General features: G+C 37.9%; 1 protein-coding gene across 1 annotated transcript in view; it reads right to left on the minus strand.

Moving 5' to 3' along the window:
* Nucleotides 1–23,443, minus strand: part of cacna2d3a (calcium channel, voltage-dependent, alpha 2/delta subunit 3a) — a 313,706-nt gene that overhangs the window by 201,250 nt on the left and 89,013 nt on the right. The window contains exon 5 of the mRNA XM_062999198.1: nt 7,769–7,828. Within this exon, the coding sequence (XP_062855268.1) occupies nt 7,769–7,828 (60 nt within the window). The remainder of the gene's footprint in view (nt 1–7,768; nt 7,829–23,443) is intronic.

Raw genomic sequence — 23,443 nt, forward strand, 5'->3', positions numbered from 1 at the left:
ATGAGGTGAAAAAACTGAATAATGATGTGATTCCAAACAGGTGATGTCAACAGGTGATTGTAATCATGGTTTGGTACAAAAGCAAAGATGAGCAAAGATGACCAGAGGATCTCCAGTTTGTCAACAAATGCATGAGAAAATGATTGAAATGTTTAAAAACAATGTACCTCAAAGAAATATTGGAGGGGATTTGCATATTTTTCCCTCTACAGTGCATAATATAATTAAACGATTTAAGGAATTGGGAGGAATTTCAGTGCGTAACGGCCAAGGGTGCAAGCTCTTCGATCCCTCAGACAGCACTGCATCAAGAACCGTCACTCAACAATAGCTGATATAACCACATGAGTGAGGGATTACTTTGGCAAACCTTTGTCAAGCACTACAATACAGAGTTACATGCACAAATGCCACTTACAACTGTTCTGTGCAAAAAAGAAGCCTTATGTTAACCAGAAGTGGCATCGACTTCTCTGGGCTCGGAGATATCTAGGATGGATCATCACACAGTGGAAATGTGTATTGTGGTCAGATGAATCAGCATTACAGGTCTTTTTGGAAAAAATGCTCCGGACCAAAGAGGAAAAGGACCATCCAGACTGTTACCAGCAAGTTCAAAAGCCAGGGTCTGTCATGGTATGGGGCTGTGTCAGGGCCCTTGGCAAAGGTCATTTACACTTCTGTGATGGCAGCATTAATGCAGAAAAGTACATTGAGAGCAACATGTGCTGCCTTCAAGACATCATCTTTTCCAGGGACGTCCATGCATTTTTCAACCAGACAATGCAAAACCACATGCTGCACACATTACAAAGGCATGGCTGCAGAAGAAGAGGGTATGGGTACTGGACTGGCCTGCCTGCAGTCCTGACCTGTCCCCAACAGAGAATGTGTGGCGAATTTTGAAACGAAAAATGTGACAACGACGACCCCGTACTGTTGCACATCTTAAGACGTGTTTGTAGGAAGAATGAGATAAAATAAAAGCTAAAACACTAAATCACTTGGTATCCTCTGTGCCAAAACGTCTTTTAAGTATGGTGAAAAAGAATGGCAACATTACAAAGTGGTAAATGCTTTACTGTCCCAAGTTTTTTTGGAATGTGTTGCAGACCTAAAATGCAGGAATGTTAGTTTATTAATAATAAAGTTGAGCAGATTATCTCAAATATCTCAGATTCATCCTGTCTGCAATAAAATAACAGTCAAAGTAAATGTAACTCTGTGTTTTTTTATTATTTGCATTTTCCATGCTGTCTCAACTTTTTCTGATTTGGGGTTGTATTTTAATAATTAATTGTGTCAATTTGAATCTGAGAATGGTCTCCTGTGCTTACCACATCCCCACCATTCTGGTTGTAGTAGTAGTGTGCTTTTACTGTGATGTGGAAAAGCAACAGTGATTATTACAGTAAGAGTTCCTGAACCCTGCTACATTAAATTAGTAACTCTGCTCTCAGACAACATGCTATTCTGATTACTGGCTCAGAATGGCATGTTCTAGTGAAAAGACACAAAGCTCTTATTGTATTAGTGCTGATATGAAAGCATATGTGGTAGCTCAAAGCTTAGGGCACTGGACTAGTAATGAGAGTTTTGTCAGTTCAAGCCCCACTCCTGCCACAGAGCCACTGCTGGGCCCGAGAGCAAGGCCCTCTTAACCCTAATTGCTCAGACTGTATCAGTCATAAGCATATGTATATGGTGTAAATTCCTGGACAGTGCAATACTTTTCACTTCTGTACACAGCTATTTATGTTTCATCTAAATGTAATGTAAATGTGTTCAGCCTCTAGAATAAAATCAACAAATAATTTGTACTAAACTGGTGTATTTGTGGATGTACCAGCATCTACAAGACATACGATAATGTATAAGTATAATAAACAAACCTAAATAAATTCAACGGGATACAGAAGATACAGATGCTTCTAAGCAGATACTAGAAGCCAATAAATATCCTAACTTATTCTGTATTAAGCTGAACAAGCCCCAGTGTTCCCAACTTTGTGTGCGTGATATACACCGATCAGGCATAACATTATGACCATCTCCTTGTTTTTACACTCACTGTCCATTTTATCATCTCCACTTACCAAACAGAAGCACTTTGTAGTTCTACAATTACTGACTGTAGTCAATCTGTTTCTCTACATACTTTTTTAGCCTGCTTTCACCCTGTTCTTCAAAGGTCAGGAATCCCACAGGACCACCACAGAGCAGATATTATTTGGGTGGTGGATGATTCTCAGCACTGCAGTGACTCTGACATGGTGGTGGTGTGTTAGTGTGTGTTGTGCTGGTATGAGTGGATAAGACACAGCAATGCTGCTAGAGTTTTTAAACACCTCACTATCAATGCTGAAAAGAGAATAGTTCACCAACCAAAAATATCCAGTCAACAGCGTCCTGTGACCACTGATGAAGGTCTAGAAGATGACCAACTCAAACAGCAGCAATAGATGAGCGATCGTCTCTGACTTTACATCTACAAGGTGGACCAACTAGGTAGGAGTGTCTAATAGAGTGGACAGTGAGTGGACACGGTATTTAAAAACTCTAGCAGCGCTGCTGTGTCTGATCCACTCATACCAGCACAACACACACTAGCACACCACCACCTTGTCATTGTAACTGCAGTGCTGAGAATAATCCATCACCTAAATAATGCCTACTCTGTGGTGGTCCTGACCATTGAAGAACATGGTGAAAGCAGGCTAAAAAAGAATGTAGAGAAACATAAGGACTACAGTCAGTAAATGTAGAACTACAAAGTGCTTCTGTATGAAGGTGGAGCTGATAAAATGGACAGTGAGTGTAGAAAAAAAGGATGTGGTTTTATTGTTATGGCTGATTGGTGTATATTTGGGGGTATTTGCTGCCATGTTTTAAGTCAACATAGTCTCTTGTGAAATAAAACTCATTACAAATCATTGAAAAGTTGTTCTGGCTGAATACCTGACAAAATATGATTATCTAAACAATTGTCTTTGACATAGGGGGTTGTCTCTCTTATGAATACAAGCCTGTTTTATCCACAGGTGAGTCAGACACAGACACAAGATTTAATTCAACACATATAAGAGATTTTGGACTTCTTTGTTAATCAGAGCTTTCATCGGCATCATGAAAATACCAATTAAATCATGATGTGATGTCAAACAGGTAATGTCAACAGGTGATTGTAATCATGATTTGTTACAGATGTGGTATCCACAAGTCTTTGTAGAGCAAAGCTGGGGGAGAGGATTTTCAGTTTGTCAACAAATGTGTGAGAAAATTATTGGAATGCTTAAAAGATGTTCCGCAAAAAAAGATCAGAACGGATTTGCATATTTCTCCCTCTACAGTGTATAATGACATTAAATGATTCAAGTAATCTGGAGGAATTTAAAGAGTGTAAAGGGCAGTAGCACAAGCCTAAGCTGAACACTCATGATCTCCAAACGCTCAGAAGGCACTGCAGTAAGAACCCTCATTCATCAATGGATTCTTTTGTTCGGAAGAAACTGATGCATGTGCTACAGACCAAAGATGAAAAGGACCATTATCCTTTATTATAGACTGTTATCAGCAACAAGTCCAAAAGCCAGGGTCTGTCATGGTATGATCTCGTGTCAGTGCCCTTGGCAAAGGTAATTTACTGTGTAACTTCTGTTATTGCAGCATTAATGCAGAAAAGAACATTTAGATTATAGAGTAGCATATGCTTGCTTTAAGACATCTTTTCTAGTGACATCTAAGCATTTTTCAACAAGACTAGCAACCATATGCTGCACACATTACAAAGGCATGGCTGCAAAGGGAGAGGGTGCAGGTTCTCAACTGACCTGCCCCTGAGAATGTGAGAAGATGCTTTACCATCCCAACTTTTTGAAACATGTTGCAGGCTTAAAGTGTGGGAATGGAAGTGTATTAAAAATTAAATTAAGTTAAAAAGACAAAACATGAAATATCCTGGGTTCATACTGTCTGCAGTCTGTCTGTTTTGGCATTTTCCATATTGTCCCAACTTTTTTCTGATTTGTGATTGTACATACTTTTGGCCATATTGTGAATTAAAATGACAATTCTTAGACAATAGACTAAACATACTACAAAATATAAACTGGCATTTTTGTTACTGTTTATGCTAATGTGAGTTGACAAACTTATCTTTTCTACCCATTTTAAATTGCAAATGTCAGATCTGATATGCAAAGCCAGTGGCATGCACTTTAATAATGAAAACAACTTGATAAAATCATCCTGAGAGGAAAACATTTCTCCCCCAATTATCCAGTTCAGCATATCAGTGACTTTTCCACTTGTGTTAACACACTCGGTGTTATATGTGCATTTGTACTGTGTTTGAAAAGGTCCATGCCATTTAAAGGTTGATAGGACTTTACAAATCCATTAACTGCAAAGGCTTGACTGATTGAAATGACAAGGCTGTGGGCAAAATCCTTGTGCTCGTTTCAATGCTCCGATGCTGCCAAAAAAGATTTATGGGTAGCTAAATATGGTTATGTTTGAAAGCAGATTGCGATTATGTAGCTATCTCTGACACTAAAAGCCATGATGTAAATACGCAGAAATATGCCATTTGGAAACACTTCTACGCCCACTCACAATGGTCCACTTTGCCATCCCTAATGACAGGCTGAAAAAACAATTTCTAACATAATACACTGCTCAAAACAATTTGCAAACAATCACACATATCAGATCTTGATGAATGAAACATTCAGGTTGAAAATCTTTACCGATATAAGTCGTGAAAATTGTTCAGAACAAAATGACATAACAAAAGTCAATGGGATCCAAACCTCCCCAGGTGAAAAAAAAGTGTACTTAAGTATACTAATCTTAAATATGCTAAAGTGCACTAAAGTGTATTATTGTCACACTAATGATCAATACACTTAAAGAGTGCTAAAATGGATCAACTATTTTTGTACTTAATATACTTTAGTTGTACAAAAATAATACAAAAGCTCAACTTTAATTGTATTAAGTGTACTAAACTGTACTAAACTGGGACTATTTTAAGTATATTTAATTCAACTTAAGTATACTACTGCATGTGTATTTAATTCCATGTTTCACATACACTTAAAGTGAAATTGAAGCACACTTAATCAGTATTCCTTAATTGTACTTTTATGTACTTTTAATTGTATTTTAATGTACTCACTTAAAGAGTACATTAAAATATTTTAAAAATAAACTTTAAAAATATTTATTTTAGAATAAAAATATACTTCCACTTTCTGTTTTTCTAGACCTGATTATTTGTAGTTCATAGCTAAACTTATCAGCCAGGCACTGATCTCTGAATTGTAACCATCAACCAGTAGGGGTCGCTACTTTTTTATGTTTTGAGACTTTCAGCAAGCACGAGGCTCGAACCCCAGACTTTGACATTAAAGTGCTTATGTGTTAGTGTGTGTTACCACTGCGCTATGAACACACATGTGAAGATGTTTGTTGTTAACGCTTTATTGTGAGTTTATAGTCACTTTAAAATACACTTGGAATGTATATTTTAACTCGTTCATTCAAGTACACTGAATACATATTTATGTAGTAAATTTTTTGCAAGTATAATTACAGCATCATGTGAAATCCATTCATTACATGCAAAGTAAAAATACATAACATAGTATTAAAAAGTACCTGAATATGTTCTTTAATACAATTTTTTTTTTCCATATTAGAATTAAAATTATTATATTTTAAAATAACAAAAATACTAAAACGTTTTACTATTGTACCAATAAGTAACTTCATGTTAAAAAATACAAATTGTTTAACATTCTTTGCAAAAATATACCAGACATCTATTATGAAAACAAGTATTTAAGAAGTATATTAAATTTGATGAAACTTCTTATTATAAGTACTGTATACCTATATAAGGTTGGTATTACTACATTTGTCATTACAGTGCTCATAAATAAATATATTGATAAATATATTGCTAGAATAAGGTCTAGAAAGACAGAAAGTGGAAGTATATTTTTACTCTAAAATAAATATATTTAAAGTCTTTTTATAATATATATTTTAATGTACTCCAAATGCACTTGGAATACTGACTGTGCAGTTGTAAAGTGTGCTTTAATTTCACTTTAAGTGTATGTGAAACATGGAGTTAAATACACATACAGTAGTATACTTACGGTAAATTAACTACACTTAATACAATTAAAGTTGATCTTTTGTATTATTTTTGTACAATTACAGTATTAGCACTCTTTAAGTGTATTGATCATTAGTGTGACAATAATATACTTTAGTGTACTGTAGCCTACTGAAGATTAGTTTGCTTAAGTCTACTTCTTTTCACTATGGAAGTAACTTTATGAAAAAATACACTTAATTAAACCTATAATGTATTAAAAGTGTGCTTTAAGTGAATTACTACATCAGTTGTTTAACATACTTTGCAAAAATATACTAAACATCTATTTAAAAACAAGTATATGAGAAGTATATTAAATTAAATTAAACTTAAATTTAACTAAAAGTATACTTCAGGGTAATGTATTTATTAAAAGTATACTTTTTGATAACTTTTGAAAAGTATGATAAAAGTTTACTTGCTCAAAGTATGACATTAATGTATTTTTAACATGTTTGAAATAAGTACAGACATTTGCTAGTTTATTTATAGTATACTTAGATTAATCTAAGTATATTTTAAGTACATGTAAGTACACTTTTTTTTCACTAGGGTCAACTGAGGTGTGGAGTCAAAATCACATTAATAATTGCAAAAAAATTACAAATAAATAAATCACAGACTGATAACTCAGAACTCATAATGTAACGCAGTAGTGTGTATGGCCCCGTGTGCTTGTTTGCAATCTCTCTGGGCATGCTCCTAAAGAAATAGCAAATAGTGTCTTCGGGGATCCTTTCCCAGGCGGAGTCACAGGTACCAATACATATTGTCCTACTGGTTCTAAGTTAGATGTTGGTCTGGGGAATATGAGGGGCAGTCAATGGCATCAGAAGCACATAAGGCCAAGCATTGTCCTGCATCAGGAGGACCCTGGGCCCACTGCAATAGTACCCTTGGCTATCCCATGGTGGTTTGTGCAACCTTCCAAGGTTATGCCCTTCCAGACCATCACTGTCCCACCACCAAACCGCTCATGCTGGATGATGTTGCAGACAGCATAACATTCACCACAGTGCTTCAGAAACTTTCACATCCACACAGCGTGAACCTGACATGGAGCCAGTGGTGGATCTGCCAGTTCTAGTGTTCTCTGGTAATTCTAGTGTTCTCATGCCTTACTTGTGGAGTCTGTTAATTACAGTTTTGCCAGAAACATGCACAACAGTAACCTGCTGGAGACCTGTCTAGCTATCCTTGTGCAATGGCCCATGTGCTGGTATCAACTACATGATCCTTAGACTGTGCCGAAGGACACAGCAAACCTTCTTGCAAAAGCATATATTGATGTGCCATGCTGTGTAGGTGCTTCTAATACTTGCACAATGGTCAGGAAAAGCATTTTGGTTTTTAACAATACCATACTTTGCTTAGGTGGTGCTATAACTTTTAAGTTTGATTTAAAGCACAAAAAGTCATAATAATTATTTAAAATTATTTTTGTTTTCTCATTAAATGGAAGCTGCAAAGACCATAATGCAGCAAATTAGTCCCAAATCATGACACTTCCTCCACTATGCTTCAACATACAAAACAGGATAACTTTGATTGTTGTTGTAAAAAACCGCTACTACACATTAATAAAAGGCTTTTACTCACCTGAAGGTTAGGGTCTTCTTCATGCTGCAGGTGGGCCTCTTCTGCTGCCTCTACCAACCGCTACAAAGAAAAAAATATAAAAGTGTACAGTTATTGGTAAAGTTGGTATTATTTTTTTTATTTTTTACATCTCTTACCCAGAGCCTGTGATGACAAAAAGTACTGCACTACTTCTATAAAGTTTAATGTTCTTTAAAAAGCAAACTACTCAATTAAAATCCAAAAACCTTGTGCAACCTTGCACCAAAAGTGTTAGTTTAAGGAAAGCAATAGGAAAATTTAATAAATTAATTTATCTGCTGAAAAATGATTAGTACTTGATGGTTAATGATTTGAGCTGTGTTTGTCTGGTTAAAGCCGCAAAATACACCAAATAAAAAATATGCTTAAAAGAGAGCCAATCATTTTTAATGGATAGTAAAACAAATCTTTTTTTTATTTATTGATTTATTTGTTTTCATCAGGCTATAAGTAGAAATAATTTTTTGTTGCATTTAAAATATCTAATTCTCTACATCAATAAGACTACAGCTACATGGTATCATTTACATTTACGTACATCTACTAAATGCTGCAAATGTAAACAACCCATAAAGGCATGTAATCTGTCCTAGATTATCATTATCATTAATGCTCACTTCAGAACTAATATAGCATAATAGCACACATCTTAAAGTAATATTATTATTATTAAAGTAATATATTATTACTATTATTATTATTGTATATTTTTTTCTTTATATATCTTTATTTTAATTAATGTAACACATTCCGAAAAAAAGTTGGGACAGAGGCAGTTTAGGGCAAATAAATAAATAAACAGACAGGCAGACAAATAAATAAATAAAACAATAATAATAATAATATAATTTCAAACAAGTGTAAGCATGATTTTCTACAAAAGCAGTATCCACAAAAGGATGAGTCTGTGAGGAGCAAAAACAGACAGTGGATTTCCAGTCTGTCAACAAAGGCATGAAAAATTATCGAAATGCTTAAAAATATTGTTTCTGGAGTGGATTTGCATATTTCTCCCTCTACAGTGCATTATATCACTAAACAAATAAACAGATTTGGAGGAATTTTAGTGCATAAAAGAAATAGGCGCATGCTTAAGCTAAACATCTGTGATCTCTGATCTTTCTGGCACTGCATCAAGAATCGTCATTTATCAACAGCTGATATAATCAAAGGCAAACCTTTGTCAGGCACAGCTATACAGAGTTACATTCACAAATGCCACTTAAACATTAACAGTGCAAAAAAGAAGCCTTAACCGTGTCCAGAAGTTGTGTTGAGTTCTTTGGGCTCAGAGGCATCTGGGATGGACCAACACATTGTGAAAATGTGTATTGTGGTCAGATTTTATTTTGGAAAGAAATGAATGCCAAAGACAAAAAGGACCATCCAGACTGTTATCAGCAACAAATTCAAAAGCCAGGGTCTGTCATGGTATGGGGCCGTGTCAGTGCCCTTCGCAAAGGTAATTTACACTTCTGTGATGGCAGCATTAAAGCAGAAAAGTACATTGACATTTTAGAGCAGCTGGTGCTGCCTTTAAGACGTCATCTTGTGAAATCCATGCATTTTTCAACAAGACAATGCAAAACTACATGTTGCACACATTACAAAGGCATAGCTGCGGAAAAAGAAGACACAAGTACTGGACTGGCCTGCCCGCAGACCTGACCTGCCACAAAAGAAAACATTTTAAACAAAAAATACAACGACAACTTTGCACTGTTGCACACTTCAAATGTATTTTCAGGATGACTGAGACAAAATAACACTTGGTATCCTCTGTACCAAAACTTAGGTGTTGTGAATGCCTGAATAATACAGAACTCCAATTGTTTACATTATTATATTTTTTGTTAGTTATAACTTTTAGTTCAAATTATTTTGTGTATGTATGATTTGTGTAAATCCTATTTATTTAAATTAGTCTCCAGGCTACCCAAGGAGGATGGGAGTCCCTGCTAAGTCTGGTTCCTCTCAAGGTTTCTTCCTGTATTTTTAAAGTTTTTCCTTGCCACTGGTACCCTTGGCTTGCTCAGCAGGGGTTGCCACATTAATTTTTTCTTCAAACACGTTTAACTTTTCCTTACAGCCTTCATTTCATCGTCTATAAACAAAACGCTGGTATGCATTTCCAGTGAGCTTAAGTTTGATTTATTTTGTCTATAGAACACACTCCCAGAAGGATTGTGGTTAAAGGGTTAAAGTTCAGTTTTTTTTATGCTTTTTTTAAGCAGTAGGGTCCTCCCTGGCCTTTGCCCATTGAGCCCTGTATTGTTTAGTGTGCTGCGTACGGTACAGGTTAAAACAGTCACTCCAGATCTCTCCATCTCAGCCCAAAGTTCATGGATGTTGGTTAAATGTGGTTTCTTTGCCACGTTTTGTAGGGTTCTCTACGGTGGCCGAGAAGTGCAAAACAAATTTACATTTCAGAAAACAAAATTACAAAAAAACAAAAACAAATTTACAACGAAAGCAAAAACTAATTTACAAGTGTTTGGGTACCCAGTGTTTGTAAATTTGTTTTGGCATATGTAAAAGTGTTTCAGCACTTGTAAATTTGTTTTCGGCATATGTAATTTTGTTTTCTAAAATGTTAATTTGTTTTGCACTTCTCGGCCGCACATTTCTGACGGAAAAGGTAGGGACAATAACACCGGAAGTGCGTGTTGCTTACCTGCTGTCAATCAAACTGTTTGTCAGCGGTAAAGTGAACGGAGTTTGTGATGGTGACGATAAACAAGGTTTTGTCTAGTTTATGGAAATCATTTTATCCAGTTGACCCGCTATTGTTTTTCTTGTGGAAAGTTATTAGATTGTGCAGATGTTTAGACGTGGCGTGTGCATCTCTATCTACCGTCCGCTCTTCTAAACATCTAAGGAATTCCCACAAGGAAAACAAAAGCGAAATAATGAAAGTAATTAACACAAAATGGACAAAACATTGTTTATTAGGGACGGAACATTTGATACCGAGGCTTTAAAGCTTGTTTCACTTTTATAACAGTGGACTCAGTGTATCGGAGCTTATATTAAAGCAGCATGTGCGGGACTGATGAAGCTTTGGTGCTGTGTTTTATCTCACTCACTATATAAGAGACAATCAAACCAGGGTTACCAACCGTCCTGTAAAATACAGAATCCTTCTTTATCTGGAGACTAAACGCCGCGTTTTGTATTGAACTGAGACGCTTTGTTCTGTATTTTTATCAATGGGAGACAGTGTGATGTGTATAAAAACAGAAGGAAACTGCTGTTTAATTAATTATATTAAGTAGTGTTCACTTTTATTCTTAGTAACGCGGTGTGTGCGCAACATAACCTGTTTAATACACCGCTGTATGAGTGCAGATGAAGCCTCATTTAAGCTTTTGAAGCTTTTTTCCTGATTGTGCTGAAAATACCTGGGGGGAGGGGGGGGCACATTACACAGTCATGAGAACAAAGGTTTTATTTATGGTGTTTAACATTTATTATTTTTATTCTTTATAATAATAAGTCAGAACCATATTTTAGGCAAAACAACGCACTCTGCCCACTGTGCTACTCATACAGCGGTGTATTTAACAGGTTATGCTGCTATAACCAGCGCACACACACCGTTACTAAGAATAAAAGTGAACACTACTTAATATAATTAATTAAACAGCAGTTTCCTTCTGTTTTTATACACATCACACTGTCTCCCCATTGATAAAAATACAGAACAAAGCGTCTCAGTTCAATACAGAACGCGGCGTTTAGTCTCCAGATAAAGAAGGATTCTGTATTTTACAGGATGGTTGGTAACCCTGGTTTGATTGTCTCTTATATAGTGAGTGAGATAAAACACAGCACCAAAGCTTCATCAGTCCCGCACATGCTGCTTTAATATAAGCTCCGATACACTGAGTCCACTGTTATAAAAGTGAAACAAGCTTTAAAGCCTCGGTATCAAATGTTCCGTCCCTAATAAACAATGTTTTGTCCATTTTGTGTTAATTACTTTCATTATTTCGCTTTTGTTTTCCTTGTGGGAATTCCTTAGATGTTTAGAAGAGCGGACGGTAGATAGAGATGCACACGCCACGTCTAAACATCTGCACAATCTAATAACTTTCCACAAGAAAAACAATAGCGGGTCAACTGGATAAAATGATTTCCACAAACTAGACAAAACCTTGTTTATCGTCACCATCACAAACTCCGTTCACTTTACCGCTGACAAACAGTTTAATTGACAGCAGGTAAGCAACACGCACTTCCGGTGTTATTGTCCCTACCTTTTCCGTCAGAAATGTGCGGCCGAGAAGTGCAAAACAAATTAACATTTTAGAAAACAAAATTACATATGCCGAAAACAAATTTACAAGTGCTGAAACACTTTTACATATGCCAAAACAAATTTACAAACACTGGGTACCCAAACACTTGTAAATTTGTTTTTGCTTTCGTTGTAAATTTGTTTTTGTTTTTTTGTAATTTTGTTTTCTGAAATGTAAATTTGTTTTGCACTTCTCGGCCACCGTAGTTCTCTCATCAATATTTCGCATTCCACCATTTCCTGGAAGGTTCTTAACTATTCAAAAAAATGCTTCTTAATAACATTTTAAACTGTTAAAGCTGGGATACCGGGGTCTTTGGAGATAGTCTCATACTCATTTTGCCTTCAAAGAGCTCAGAAAATTGTAATGGACAAGTCTCACTCCGGCCACCATCTGTTTGAGTTGTTACCGTCAGGCAGACAGTATAGAACTATCAGAACAAGAACAAACTGGCTCAAAAATTGCTTTTACCCCACCACAGTATGAACCCTAAATACCTCTATATAAGGTGATTTCACTAAACACATTGGACTGTGCAATTTCACTTAACACATGGCACTGTGCAATTTAACTAAACACATGCAACTGTGCAATTTCAGGCAATGTTTACAATGTTTACAAAAAGGGCAATGTGCAATTTCCACCAGCTTGTTACTGACAGAAGGTCTATTTGTGTGTTATTGTTATTATTGTTATTGTATATTCTATAAATTTTGTGAATGCAAATTTTTGGTATTTTGTAAATTCTAGGTTTTTTTTATTTATTTTTTGTAACACTAGAGTATTGTACCTTAATTTCGTTATACCTGGTATAATGACAATAAAGATATTCTGATTCTGATATTCTGATTCTGATTCATACCCTTTAGACTGATTGTACTTGGGGATGATAGCATTTCTGGTCTGCCTAAATCTTAAATAATTAAATATACAGGGTTGGACAAAATAACTGAAACACCTGGTTTTAGACCACAATAATTTATTAGTATGGTGTAGGGCCTCCTTTTGCGGCCAATACAGCGTCAATTCGTCTTGGAAATGACATATACAAGTCCTGCACAGTGGTCAGAGGGATTTTAAGCCATTCTTCTTGCAGGATAGTGGCCAGGTCACTACGTGATGCTGGTGGAGGAAAACATTTCCTGACTCGCTTTTCCAAAACACCCCAAAGTGGCTCAATAATATTTAGATCTGGTGACTGTGCAGGCCATGGGAGATGTTCAACTTCACTTTCATGTTCATCAAACCAATCTTTCACCAGTCTTGCTGTGTGTATTGGTGCATTGTCATCCTGATACACGGCACCGCCATTGGATGCACATGGTCCTCCAGAATGGTTCGGTAGTCCTTGGCAGTGACGCGCCCATCTAGCACAAGTATTGGGCCAAGGGAATGCCATGATATGGCAGCCCAAACCATCACTGATCCACCCCCATGCTTCACTCTGGGCATGCAACAGTCTGGGTGGTACGCTTCTTTGGGGCTTCTCCACACCGTAACTCTCCCGGATGTGGGGAAAACAGTAAAGGTGGACTCATCAGAGAACAATACATGTTTCACATTGTCCACAGCCCAAGATTTGCGCTCCTTGCACCATTGAAACCGACGTTTGGCATTGGCACGAGTGACCAAAGGTTTGGCTATAGCAGCCCGGCCGTGTATATTGACCCTGTGGAGCTCCCGACGGACAGTTCTGGTGGAAACAGGAGAGTTGAGGTGCACATTTAATTCTGCCGTGATTTGGGCAGCCGTGGTTTTATGTTTTTTGGATACAATCCGGGTTAGCACCCGAACATCCCTTTCAGACAGCTTCCTCTTGCGTCCACAGTTAATCCTGTTGGATGTGGTTTGTCCTTCTTGGTGGTATGCTGACATTACCCTGGATACCGTGGCTCTTGATACATCACAAAGACTTGCTGTCTTGGTCACAGATGCGCCAGCAAGACGTGCACCAACAATTTGTCCTCTTTTGAACTCTGGTATGTCACCCATAATGTTGTGTGCATTGAAATATTTTGAGCAAAACTGTGCTCTTACCCTGCTAATTGAACCTTCACACTCTGCTCTTACTGGTGCAATGTGCAATTAATGAAGATTGGCCACCAGACTGGTCCAATTTAGCCATGAAACCTCCCACACTAAAATGACAGGTGTTTCAGTTATTTTGTCCAACCCCTGTAAGTACTTACAGTGTATCACAAAAGTGAGTACACCCCTCACATTTCTGCAGATATTTAAGTATACAGTGCCTTGCAAAAGTATTCAGCCCCCTTGAACTTTTCAACCTTTTGCCACATTTCAGGCTTCAAACATAACGATATGAAATTGTAATTTTTTGTGAAGAATCAACAACAAGTGGGACACAATCGTGAAGTGGAACGAAATTTATTGGATATTTTAAACTTTTTTTAGAAATAAAAAACTAAAAAGTGGGGCGTGCAATATTATTCAGCCCCTTTACTTTCAGTGCAGCAAACTCACTCCAGAAGTTCAGTGAGGATCTCTGAATGATCCAATGTTGACCTAAATGACTGATGGTGATAAATAGAATCCACCTGTGTGTAATCAAGTCTCCGTATAAATGCACCTGCTCTGTGACAGTCTCAGAGTTCTGTTTAAAGCGCAGAGAGCATCATGAAGACCAAGGAACACACCAGGCAGGTCCGAGATACTGTTGTGGAGAAGTTTAAAGCCGGATTTGGATACAAAAAGATTTCCCAAGCTTTAAACATCTCAAGGAGCACTGTGCAAGCGATCATATTGAAATGGAAGGAGTATCAGACCACTGCAAATCTACCAAGACCCGGCCGTCCCTCTAAACTTTCAGCTCAAACAAGGAGAAGACTGATCAGAGATGCAGCCAAGAGGCCCATGATCACTCTGAATGAACTGCAGAGATCTACAGCTGAGGTGGGAGACTCTGTCCATAGGACACAATCAGTCGTACACTGCACAAATCTGGCCTTTATGGAAGAGTGGCAAGAAGAAAGCCATTTCTCAAAGATATCTATAAAAAGTCACCTGGGAGACACACCAAACATGTGGAAGAAGGTGCTCTGGTCAGATGAAACCAAAATCGAACTTTTTGGCCACAATGCAAAATGTTATGTTTGGCGTAAAAGCAACACAGCTCATCACCCTGAACACACCATCCCCACTGTCAAACATGGTGGTGGCAGCATCATGGTTTGGGCCTGCTTTTCTTCAGCAGGGACAGGGAAGATGGTTAAAATTGATGGGAAGATGGATGGAGCCAAATACAGGACCATTCTGGAAGAAAACCTGTTGCAGTCTGCAAAAGACCTGAGACTGGGACGGAGATTTATCTTCCAACAAGACAATGATCCAAAACATAAAGCAAAATCTACAATGGAATGGTTCACAAATAAACATATCCAGGTGTTAGAATGACCAAGTCAAAGTCCAGACCTGAATCCCATCGAGAATCTGTGGAAAGAGCTGAAAACTGCTGTTCACAAACGCTCTCCATCCAACCTCACTGAGCTCGAGCTGTTTTGCAAGGAAGAATGGGCAAAAATTTCTGTCTCTCGATGTGCAAAACTGATAGAGACATACCCCAAGCGACTTGCAGCTGTAATCGCAGCAAAAGGTGGCGCTACAAAGTATTAACGCAAGGGGGCTGAATAATATTGCACGCCCCACTTTTCAGTTTTTTATTTCTAAAAAAAGTTTAAAATATCCAATAAATTTCGTTCCACTTCACGATTGTGTCCCACTTGTTGTTGATTCTTCACAAAAAATTACAATTTCATATCGTTATGTTTGAAGCCTGAAATGTGGCAAAAGGTTGAAAAGTTCAAGGGGGCTGAATACTTTTGCAAGGCACTGTATCTTTTCATGGGACAACACTGACAAAATGACACTTTGACACAATGAAAAGTAGTCTGTGTGCAGCTTATATAACAGTGTAAATTTATTCTTCCCTCAAAATAACTCAATATACAGCCATTAATGTCTAAACCACCGGCAACAAAAGTGAGTACACCTCTAAGAGACTACACCCCTAAATGTCCAAATTGAGCACTGCTTGTCATTTTCCCTCCAAAATGTCATGTGATTTGTTAGTGTTACTAGGTCTCAGGTGTGCATAGGGAGCAGGTGTGTTCAATTTAGTAGTACAGCTCTCACACTCTCTCATACTGGTCACTGAAAGTTCCAACATGGCACCTCATGGCAAAGAACTCTCTGAGGATCTTAAAAGACGAATTGTTGCGCTACATGAAGATGGCCAAGGCTACAAGAAGATTGCCAACACCCTGAAACTGAGCTGCAGCACAGTGGCCAAGATCATCCAGCGTTTTAAAAGAGCAGGGTCCACTCAGAACAGACCTTGTGTTGGTCGTCCATAGAAACGGAGTGCACGTGCTCAGCATCACATCCAACTGCTGTCTTTGAAAGATAGGCGCAGGAGTGCTGTCAGCATTGCTGCAGAGATTGAAAAGGTGGGGGGTCAGCCTGTCAGTGCTCAGACCATACGCCGCACACTACATCAAATTGGTCTGCATGGCTTACACCCCAGAAGGAAGCCTCTTCTGAAGTCTCTACACAAGAAAGCCCGCAAACAGTTTGCTGAAGACATGTCAACAAAGGACATGGATTACTGGAACCATGTCCTATGGTCTGATGAGACCAAGATTAATTTGTTTGGTTCAGATGGTCTCAAGCATGTGTGGCGGCAATCAGGTGAGGAGTACAAAGATAAGTGTGTCATGCCTACAGTCAAGCATGGTGGTGGGAATGCCATGGTCTGGGGCTGCATGAGTGCAGCAGGTGTTGGGGAGTTACATTTCATTGAGGGACACATGAACTCCAATATGTACTGTGAAATACTGAAGCAGAGCATGATCCCCTGCCTCCGGAATCTGGGTCGCAGGGCAGTGTTCCAGCATGATAATGACCCCAAACACACCTCTAAGACGACCACTGCTTTATTGAAGAGGCTGAGGGTAAAGGTGATGGACTGGCCAAGCATGTCTCCAGACCTAAACCCAATAGAACATCTTTGGTGCATCCTCAAGCGGAAGGTGGAGGAGCGCAAAGTCTCGAATATCCGCCAGCGCCGTGATGTCGTCATGGAGGAGTGGAAAAGCATTCCAGTGGCAACCTGTGAAGCTCTGGTAAACTCCATGCCCAGGAGAGTTAAGGCAGTTCTGGGAAATAATGATGGCCACACAAAATATTGACACTTCAGGAACTTTCACTAAGGGGTGTACTCACTTTTGTTGCCGGTGGTTTAGACATTAATGGCTGTATATTGAGTTATTTTGAGGGAAGAATAAATTTACACTGTTATATAAGCTGCACACAGACTACTTTTCATTGTGTCAAAGTGTCATTTTGTCAGTCTTGTCCCATGAAAAGATATACTTAAATATCTGCAGAAATGTGAGGGGTGTACTCACTTTTGTGATACACTGTATATGCAATAATAACACATACCATTAGAAAGGACCAAGTACCTCAAAACTGTAAACCAACATGTAACATAAAAGAGTAAAAAATTAAATCTGATTTAAGCTTGAAAAAGCTTCTGCAAAAAAATTAAAAGTTTTTAATTGCCCCAGACCATGGCATTCCCACCACCATGCTTGACTGTAGGCATGACACACTTATCTTTGTACTCCTCACCTGATTGCCGCCACACATGCTTGAGACCATCTGAACCAAACAAATTAATCTTGGTCTCATCAGACCATAGGACATGGTTCCAGTAATCCATGTCCTTTGTTGACATGTCTTCAGCAAACTGTCTGAAATAAGCATGAACTTCCTGGGAAAAGGCATCTCTCTAAAAGTGCGTCTGATATGTTTGCGTCAGTGGTACCTTTACACAAATGCAAGTTGCCCATGCCCATGTCAAACAAAACAATTGTATTATTGTTAGCAATAATGCACCCTGGAACATGCTGACAGTATCTTTTCATCACTAGTCATGATTAGGCTGGGACTGTGCAGTTTTTAAAGCCAGCCTAGTCCAGTGTCAAGCCTGACTTTACAAAGAAGAGTAAATGATTTCATAGCTAATAATTATGGTTTTTAAATGGAATGTGCAGCAAGCTTATGGACATATGGACATTATTGGTAATGTAATATGACCAGCTTTATAAGGTTCTAAAATTGTATCAATGTGTTATCCAAATAAAACCACTCCACACAGATACCTTACTTCAAACATTTTATAACACAGACCATACACCATACTGAGCCACTTCACATAACCAATCAATAAATATGTGTTGGTGCAAATTGTTTCTGTGGTCTATGCCAAGTCTTGAGGGCCCAGGTGTCATCATCAAATTAAATCAGCAATAGAACACTGTGATGCCTTCACTCTCAACTGCAAGCATCTTCTGTGAGAGTGGGAAAAGCAAAGATTTACTTTAAATTCTGTACTAAGTTGTGTTCTCCTTACTGGCCCTTTAGAGGTTTATAATGTTTATGTTTTTTTGTGGAATCAGGGTCCTAGAGGTGCTTATTCAATTTCTTTTCTAGAACTTTTGTCTGTTCTTGCATGATATGAGACTTTAGCTGCTCAACACTCGATGTTGTCTGATTCTCCTCTTCATGTCGCATCATACATTTTCAATAGAAGACAGATCTGGACTGTAGACAGGCCAGTCAAGCACATGCATTCTGTGTCTACGATTGTAGTACATAAAGAATGAGGCCTGGCATTGTCTTGCTGAAATAAGCATGAACTTCCTGGGAAAAGGCATCTCTCTAAAAGTGCGTCTGATATGTTTGCGTCAGTGGTACCTTTACACAAATGCAAGTTGCCCATGCCCATGTCAAACAAAACAATTGTATTATTGTTAGCAATAATGCACCCTGGAACATGCTGACAGTATCTTTTCATCACTAGTCATGATTAGGCTGGGACTGTGCAATTTTTGCTGGAAATGGTCTATTTTAAACACTTAGCACATTTCTCTATGACATTAGCCAACGTTACTTACAATTGTAGAACTATTTTCACTTGACCGCTTTGTAAAACCAGGTAATCTGCCTGATATTAAACTAAAGAAACATATCAGATTCTATTAGTACACAAGGTACCAAAATCTTTAATTTATGTTTATGCCAAGCTAATATTTTGCCAACTGTATATATTATGTATTTTAGGAAATGTTAATGTCAGCTTAAATAAAAAATACAAAATGTCAAAAAAGACACAAACTTGCCAAAGCCTCTCGTGGTATTGGTGTTTATTAGTGCAAATGGGTAACATCTGTAAAGGCATTAAATGCAGAACACAATTTGTAGCAATGTATGGTTCCATTTAGGTAATGTCATTTACAAGGACATTCGTGCTTGTTTTAACAAAACAAAACCAATCCCCATTCTGCATGTGTAACAACAGTGTGTCTTTATAGTAAATTTAGCTGCTAGATTGGTTTGCCTGCAGTCCAGACATGTCTTGTATCAAAAAATTTATAGTGAATTATATAGCACTTATGGGGTAATATACGTGTTGGAGAATAGAGGTTAGCAATTAATTAATGATATAATTAATAGCTAATAATCAATTACGGGGCACCACTGGCATTTTTAAGGATAAATTACCAGGAAAACCGAATTCATAACACAGTCAATTACACAGTTAGTCAATTATTTCTCTCATCCAGGTAATCAAACTCACAGCGCTAAATTCTGAATCATTCTTCTTCTTCCTCTGCCTTTGTCCCGTTCGGTTACGGGGTCGGCTCTCGGCGGATCATGATCCGCATTGATTTGGCAAAATTTTTACACCGGATGCCCTTCCTGACACAACCCTCCCTATTTTATCCGGGCTTGGGACCGGCACTACAATGCACTGGTTTGTGCGTCTAGCGGCTAGGTATCTATAGGACAATTCAGTGTTCCCAATTAGCCTGGTGGCATGTTTTTGGACTGTGGGAGGAAATCGGAGCACCCAGAGGAAACCCACGCGGACACGGGGAGAACATGCAAACTCCGCACAGAAAGGACCCGGACTTCCCCACCTGGGGATCGAACCCAGGACCTTCTTGCTGTGAGGCGATAGTGCTACCCACTAAGCCATCGTGTAAATTCTGAATCATTATAATGTTTATTGAACTAAAAAAACATAGCACAAACAATGATAATCATAGAAGTATAAATATGATAATCATAGAAGTATAAATCTGTAGGTAAAATATTACTGGTTATATCTGATTATCTATAGTGAACGAATGGTGGGTAAAACCAGGAGGTTTAAAGCCTGATTTAAGTGTATGCTATAGATTAACAGTGGAAGCACATGTGGCATGTTTTTGTCGGCTGATGAAGGAAAGACTTTGCAGGGAGAGGCCCGTAGTTAAATCACCTTGTGTCTGTTGGTTCTTTGCTCTGGCCCTGTTCAGCGAAGAAGTGGGCTTTCCGTGCCGTCAACACTTTGCTTAAGTGCCTCGACCCAACGACTGTTGGTGTTTAATCAAACTGAGGCAATCTCCTTTTTTTTGTCTCCAAAGATGCACAGATGCGGAGCACAAAGGTCAGCACGCACTGTGCAATTCGGTGAAGAGATTGGATTCTCTCCACGCAGCCGAATAGGACCTTTACCTTGACCGGTGGTAAAGTTCAGAAACGGACAATTCAAGTCAAATTCAAACTTGCAGAAACATGAATGGTGAACTGAACAACTGAGCCATTTTGTGTGTCGGCATCAGCTGCGCGAACTCTTTAACTCTTTTGAGTGAGCTGCATGCTGCTCTCAAACTCTTCCAAAAGTTCTTCTTCTATTTCTGAAAAAATCCGGAAAACTCTTTTGAAAAACTCCCTCTTTTCAACTCACTTAGAGAGGTGTGGCGTGCAGTAGATGTAGCCAATGGGAGACTTAACTTTCCTTAAGATCACGTGACGAAATAGGTGTTGCCCACAATGCAAGTTAACCACTTGTGGTTAGTAGGTGATGCTAAAAGCTTAGTTTTGACAAAACATTCTAAGTTGGCTCACAAAAAAAACTTATCTGATTGTAAAAGTTAATTCTAAGTATCACTAACATAATAAAAGAACAAAATCTAAATACCAATATATAGATTAAACAGGTCTAATAAACAGAAATCGTTACATATGTGATTTAAGCATGCAGTACAAATGTTCTTTAGCCTTGTATACAGGATATAGGTATAACACAATTCAGTATATTTTGAGTCAAAGACAGACATAAATTCAAACATAAAAAGTATAATTATGGGGACAGTATGTCTATATTCTGATACTATTTATAAACATTACAACAACTACAACAAGTTTTTTTGCAAATCTAATAGATCATGGCCCTTACCAAAGAGAGCTTGTAAAATAAGTTAAGATATCACTTAAGATGAAAGAACAGAGTTGTTCCGAGCTGTTAGCCCTTGTGGAGTCATAAATGTAAGTGACCCTGGCATGAAGGCCTCGAAATGAAATAGACAGATGGAGAGAGAATTTTTAAGAATAATCCTTGGTATGTTCCTCTGGCAGCATTCCGCTGCATACAAATAGAGATCCTGGACTGTTGACAAAGTTTTTAATGTCTGTCCTTTATAGCATAACAAATGTATTAGTGCCAGAAAATAAGTAAGTAAAAAATATATATATATTATTAATAATAATAATAATCTGCAGGATTGCCCACTTGTCTTTTTTAATTAAAGCAGTGTTAATTTCGTTGACGAATGATTTTCATCATAGTTTTCGTCAACGAACCTTTTTTTCATGACAAAAACGAGACGATAACTAAATAAAAACTACATATAAGGATAAAAACTATGATGAAATGAATCGACACTTTCGTCAACGAATAAAAACGAGACGAAAATGTTTGGCAGGGACGACATCCATTAAGAACTGATTTCATTTTGTGGAAGGTAGGGACAAGTTAGGAGATACAAATCATAACTACTTTAGCGTATGTGGAGAGGCGGGACAAGCCGGGTAGCCATCCAATCAGTACTAATCTTTTGCAGTACCGCGGTAAGACCACACTTGCACAAATTTGATCTAAACCCGGGAAGTCCAGACTAGCCTGTGAACTGTCTTTACTCATGGAACTAGATTAACTCCACAATGTCAACAAGGAGAAAGAGGAGAGCCGATATATGGACACATTTCTCATTTGACGTCGTGAAAAACAAGACGATGTGTAAACCATGTGGGGCGACGATCTCGGGTAAAAACACAACAAATCTGAAACGACATCTGGCACTGCTGGCAGTATAATGGCAACATAATGGCACTGCTGCTTTTACGGTACCCAGTTTTATAAAGAATGTAATATGCAATTTGTTATGAACAATGCATATACTTTTCAGGCAGAGCAGGCCTACTGGTCATTAATATTTTGTTATTGTTATGCTCAATAAGCAAAGTCATGTAAATAAAGATGTTGTTTGAAATAAGTTAAATCTGTTTTTGTGTGTATTGCACATTCAAACATTAATAATATTCCATAACTGGTTAAAAATGTTTCATTTTGTGTAAGTGTATATAATGACTTAAATAATTCAAGGGAACTGATGAAAAAGCATTTACATTTTACACCCTATATATTTTAGTAGACTGAATCGACTGTAGATTTAGTCGACTATATTCTTATGATAATTAGTCGACTAAAACTAGACTAAAACTAAAACAATTCAGATGACTAAATTATGACTAAAACTAAATTACATTTTAGTCAAAAGACTATGACTAAAACTAAATCAAAGTTTGCTGTCAAAATTAACACTGAATTAAAGCAACCGCTGACCTCCCATGTTTTTCACAGATAGGTAGGTAGGTAGTTAGAAAGGTAGGGGTAGGTAGGTTTGTTTATTTGTTTATTAGGATTTTAACGTCATGTTTTACACTTTGGTTACATTCATGACAGAAACGGTAGTTACTCAACACACAAGGTTCATCAGTTTACAAGGTTATATCAAACACAGTCATGGACAATTTAGTGTATCCAATTCCCCTCACTTGCATGTCTTTGGACTGTGGAAGAAAACTGGAGCACCTGGAGGAAACCCGCGCAGACACGGGGATAACGTGCAAACTCCACAGAGAAAGGACCCAAACCGCAACACCTGGGGATCGAAACCAGGCCCTTCCTGCTGTGAGGCGACGTGCCAACGTGCCACCCAGGTAGGTAGGTAAGGTAAGGTGAGCCATTTAGAGGTAGACTTGCTTGTGTGCTTTGGATTATTGTTTTGTTGCATAAGCCAACTGCACTTGACCTGATGGGCGGACATTTTTAAGATTTTTTTTTTTTTTGATAGAGAGCAAAATTCATGATTCCACCAAATATTAATTTCTTGATACAGCTCTGTATAATGTTAAGTGACAACAGTTGTCTATATTAATTACC

Source organism: Trichomycterus rosablanca, chromosome 7 (genome assembly GCF_030014385.1).
Source record: "Trichomycterus rosablanca isolate fTriRos1 chromosome 7, fTriRos1.hap1, whole genome shotgun sequence".
NCBI classification, from domain to species: Eukaryota; Metazoa; Chordata; class Actinopteri; order Siluriformes; family Trichomycteridae; genus Trichomycterus; species Trichomycterus rosablanca.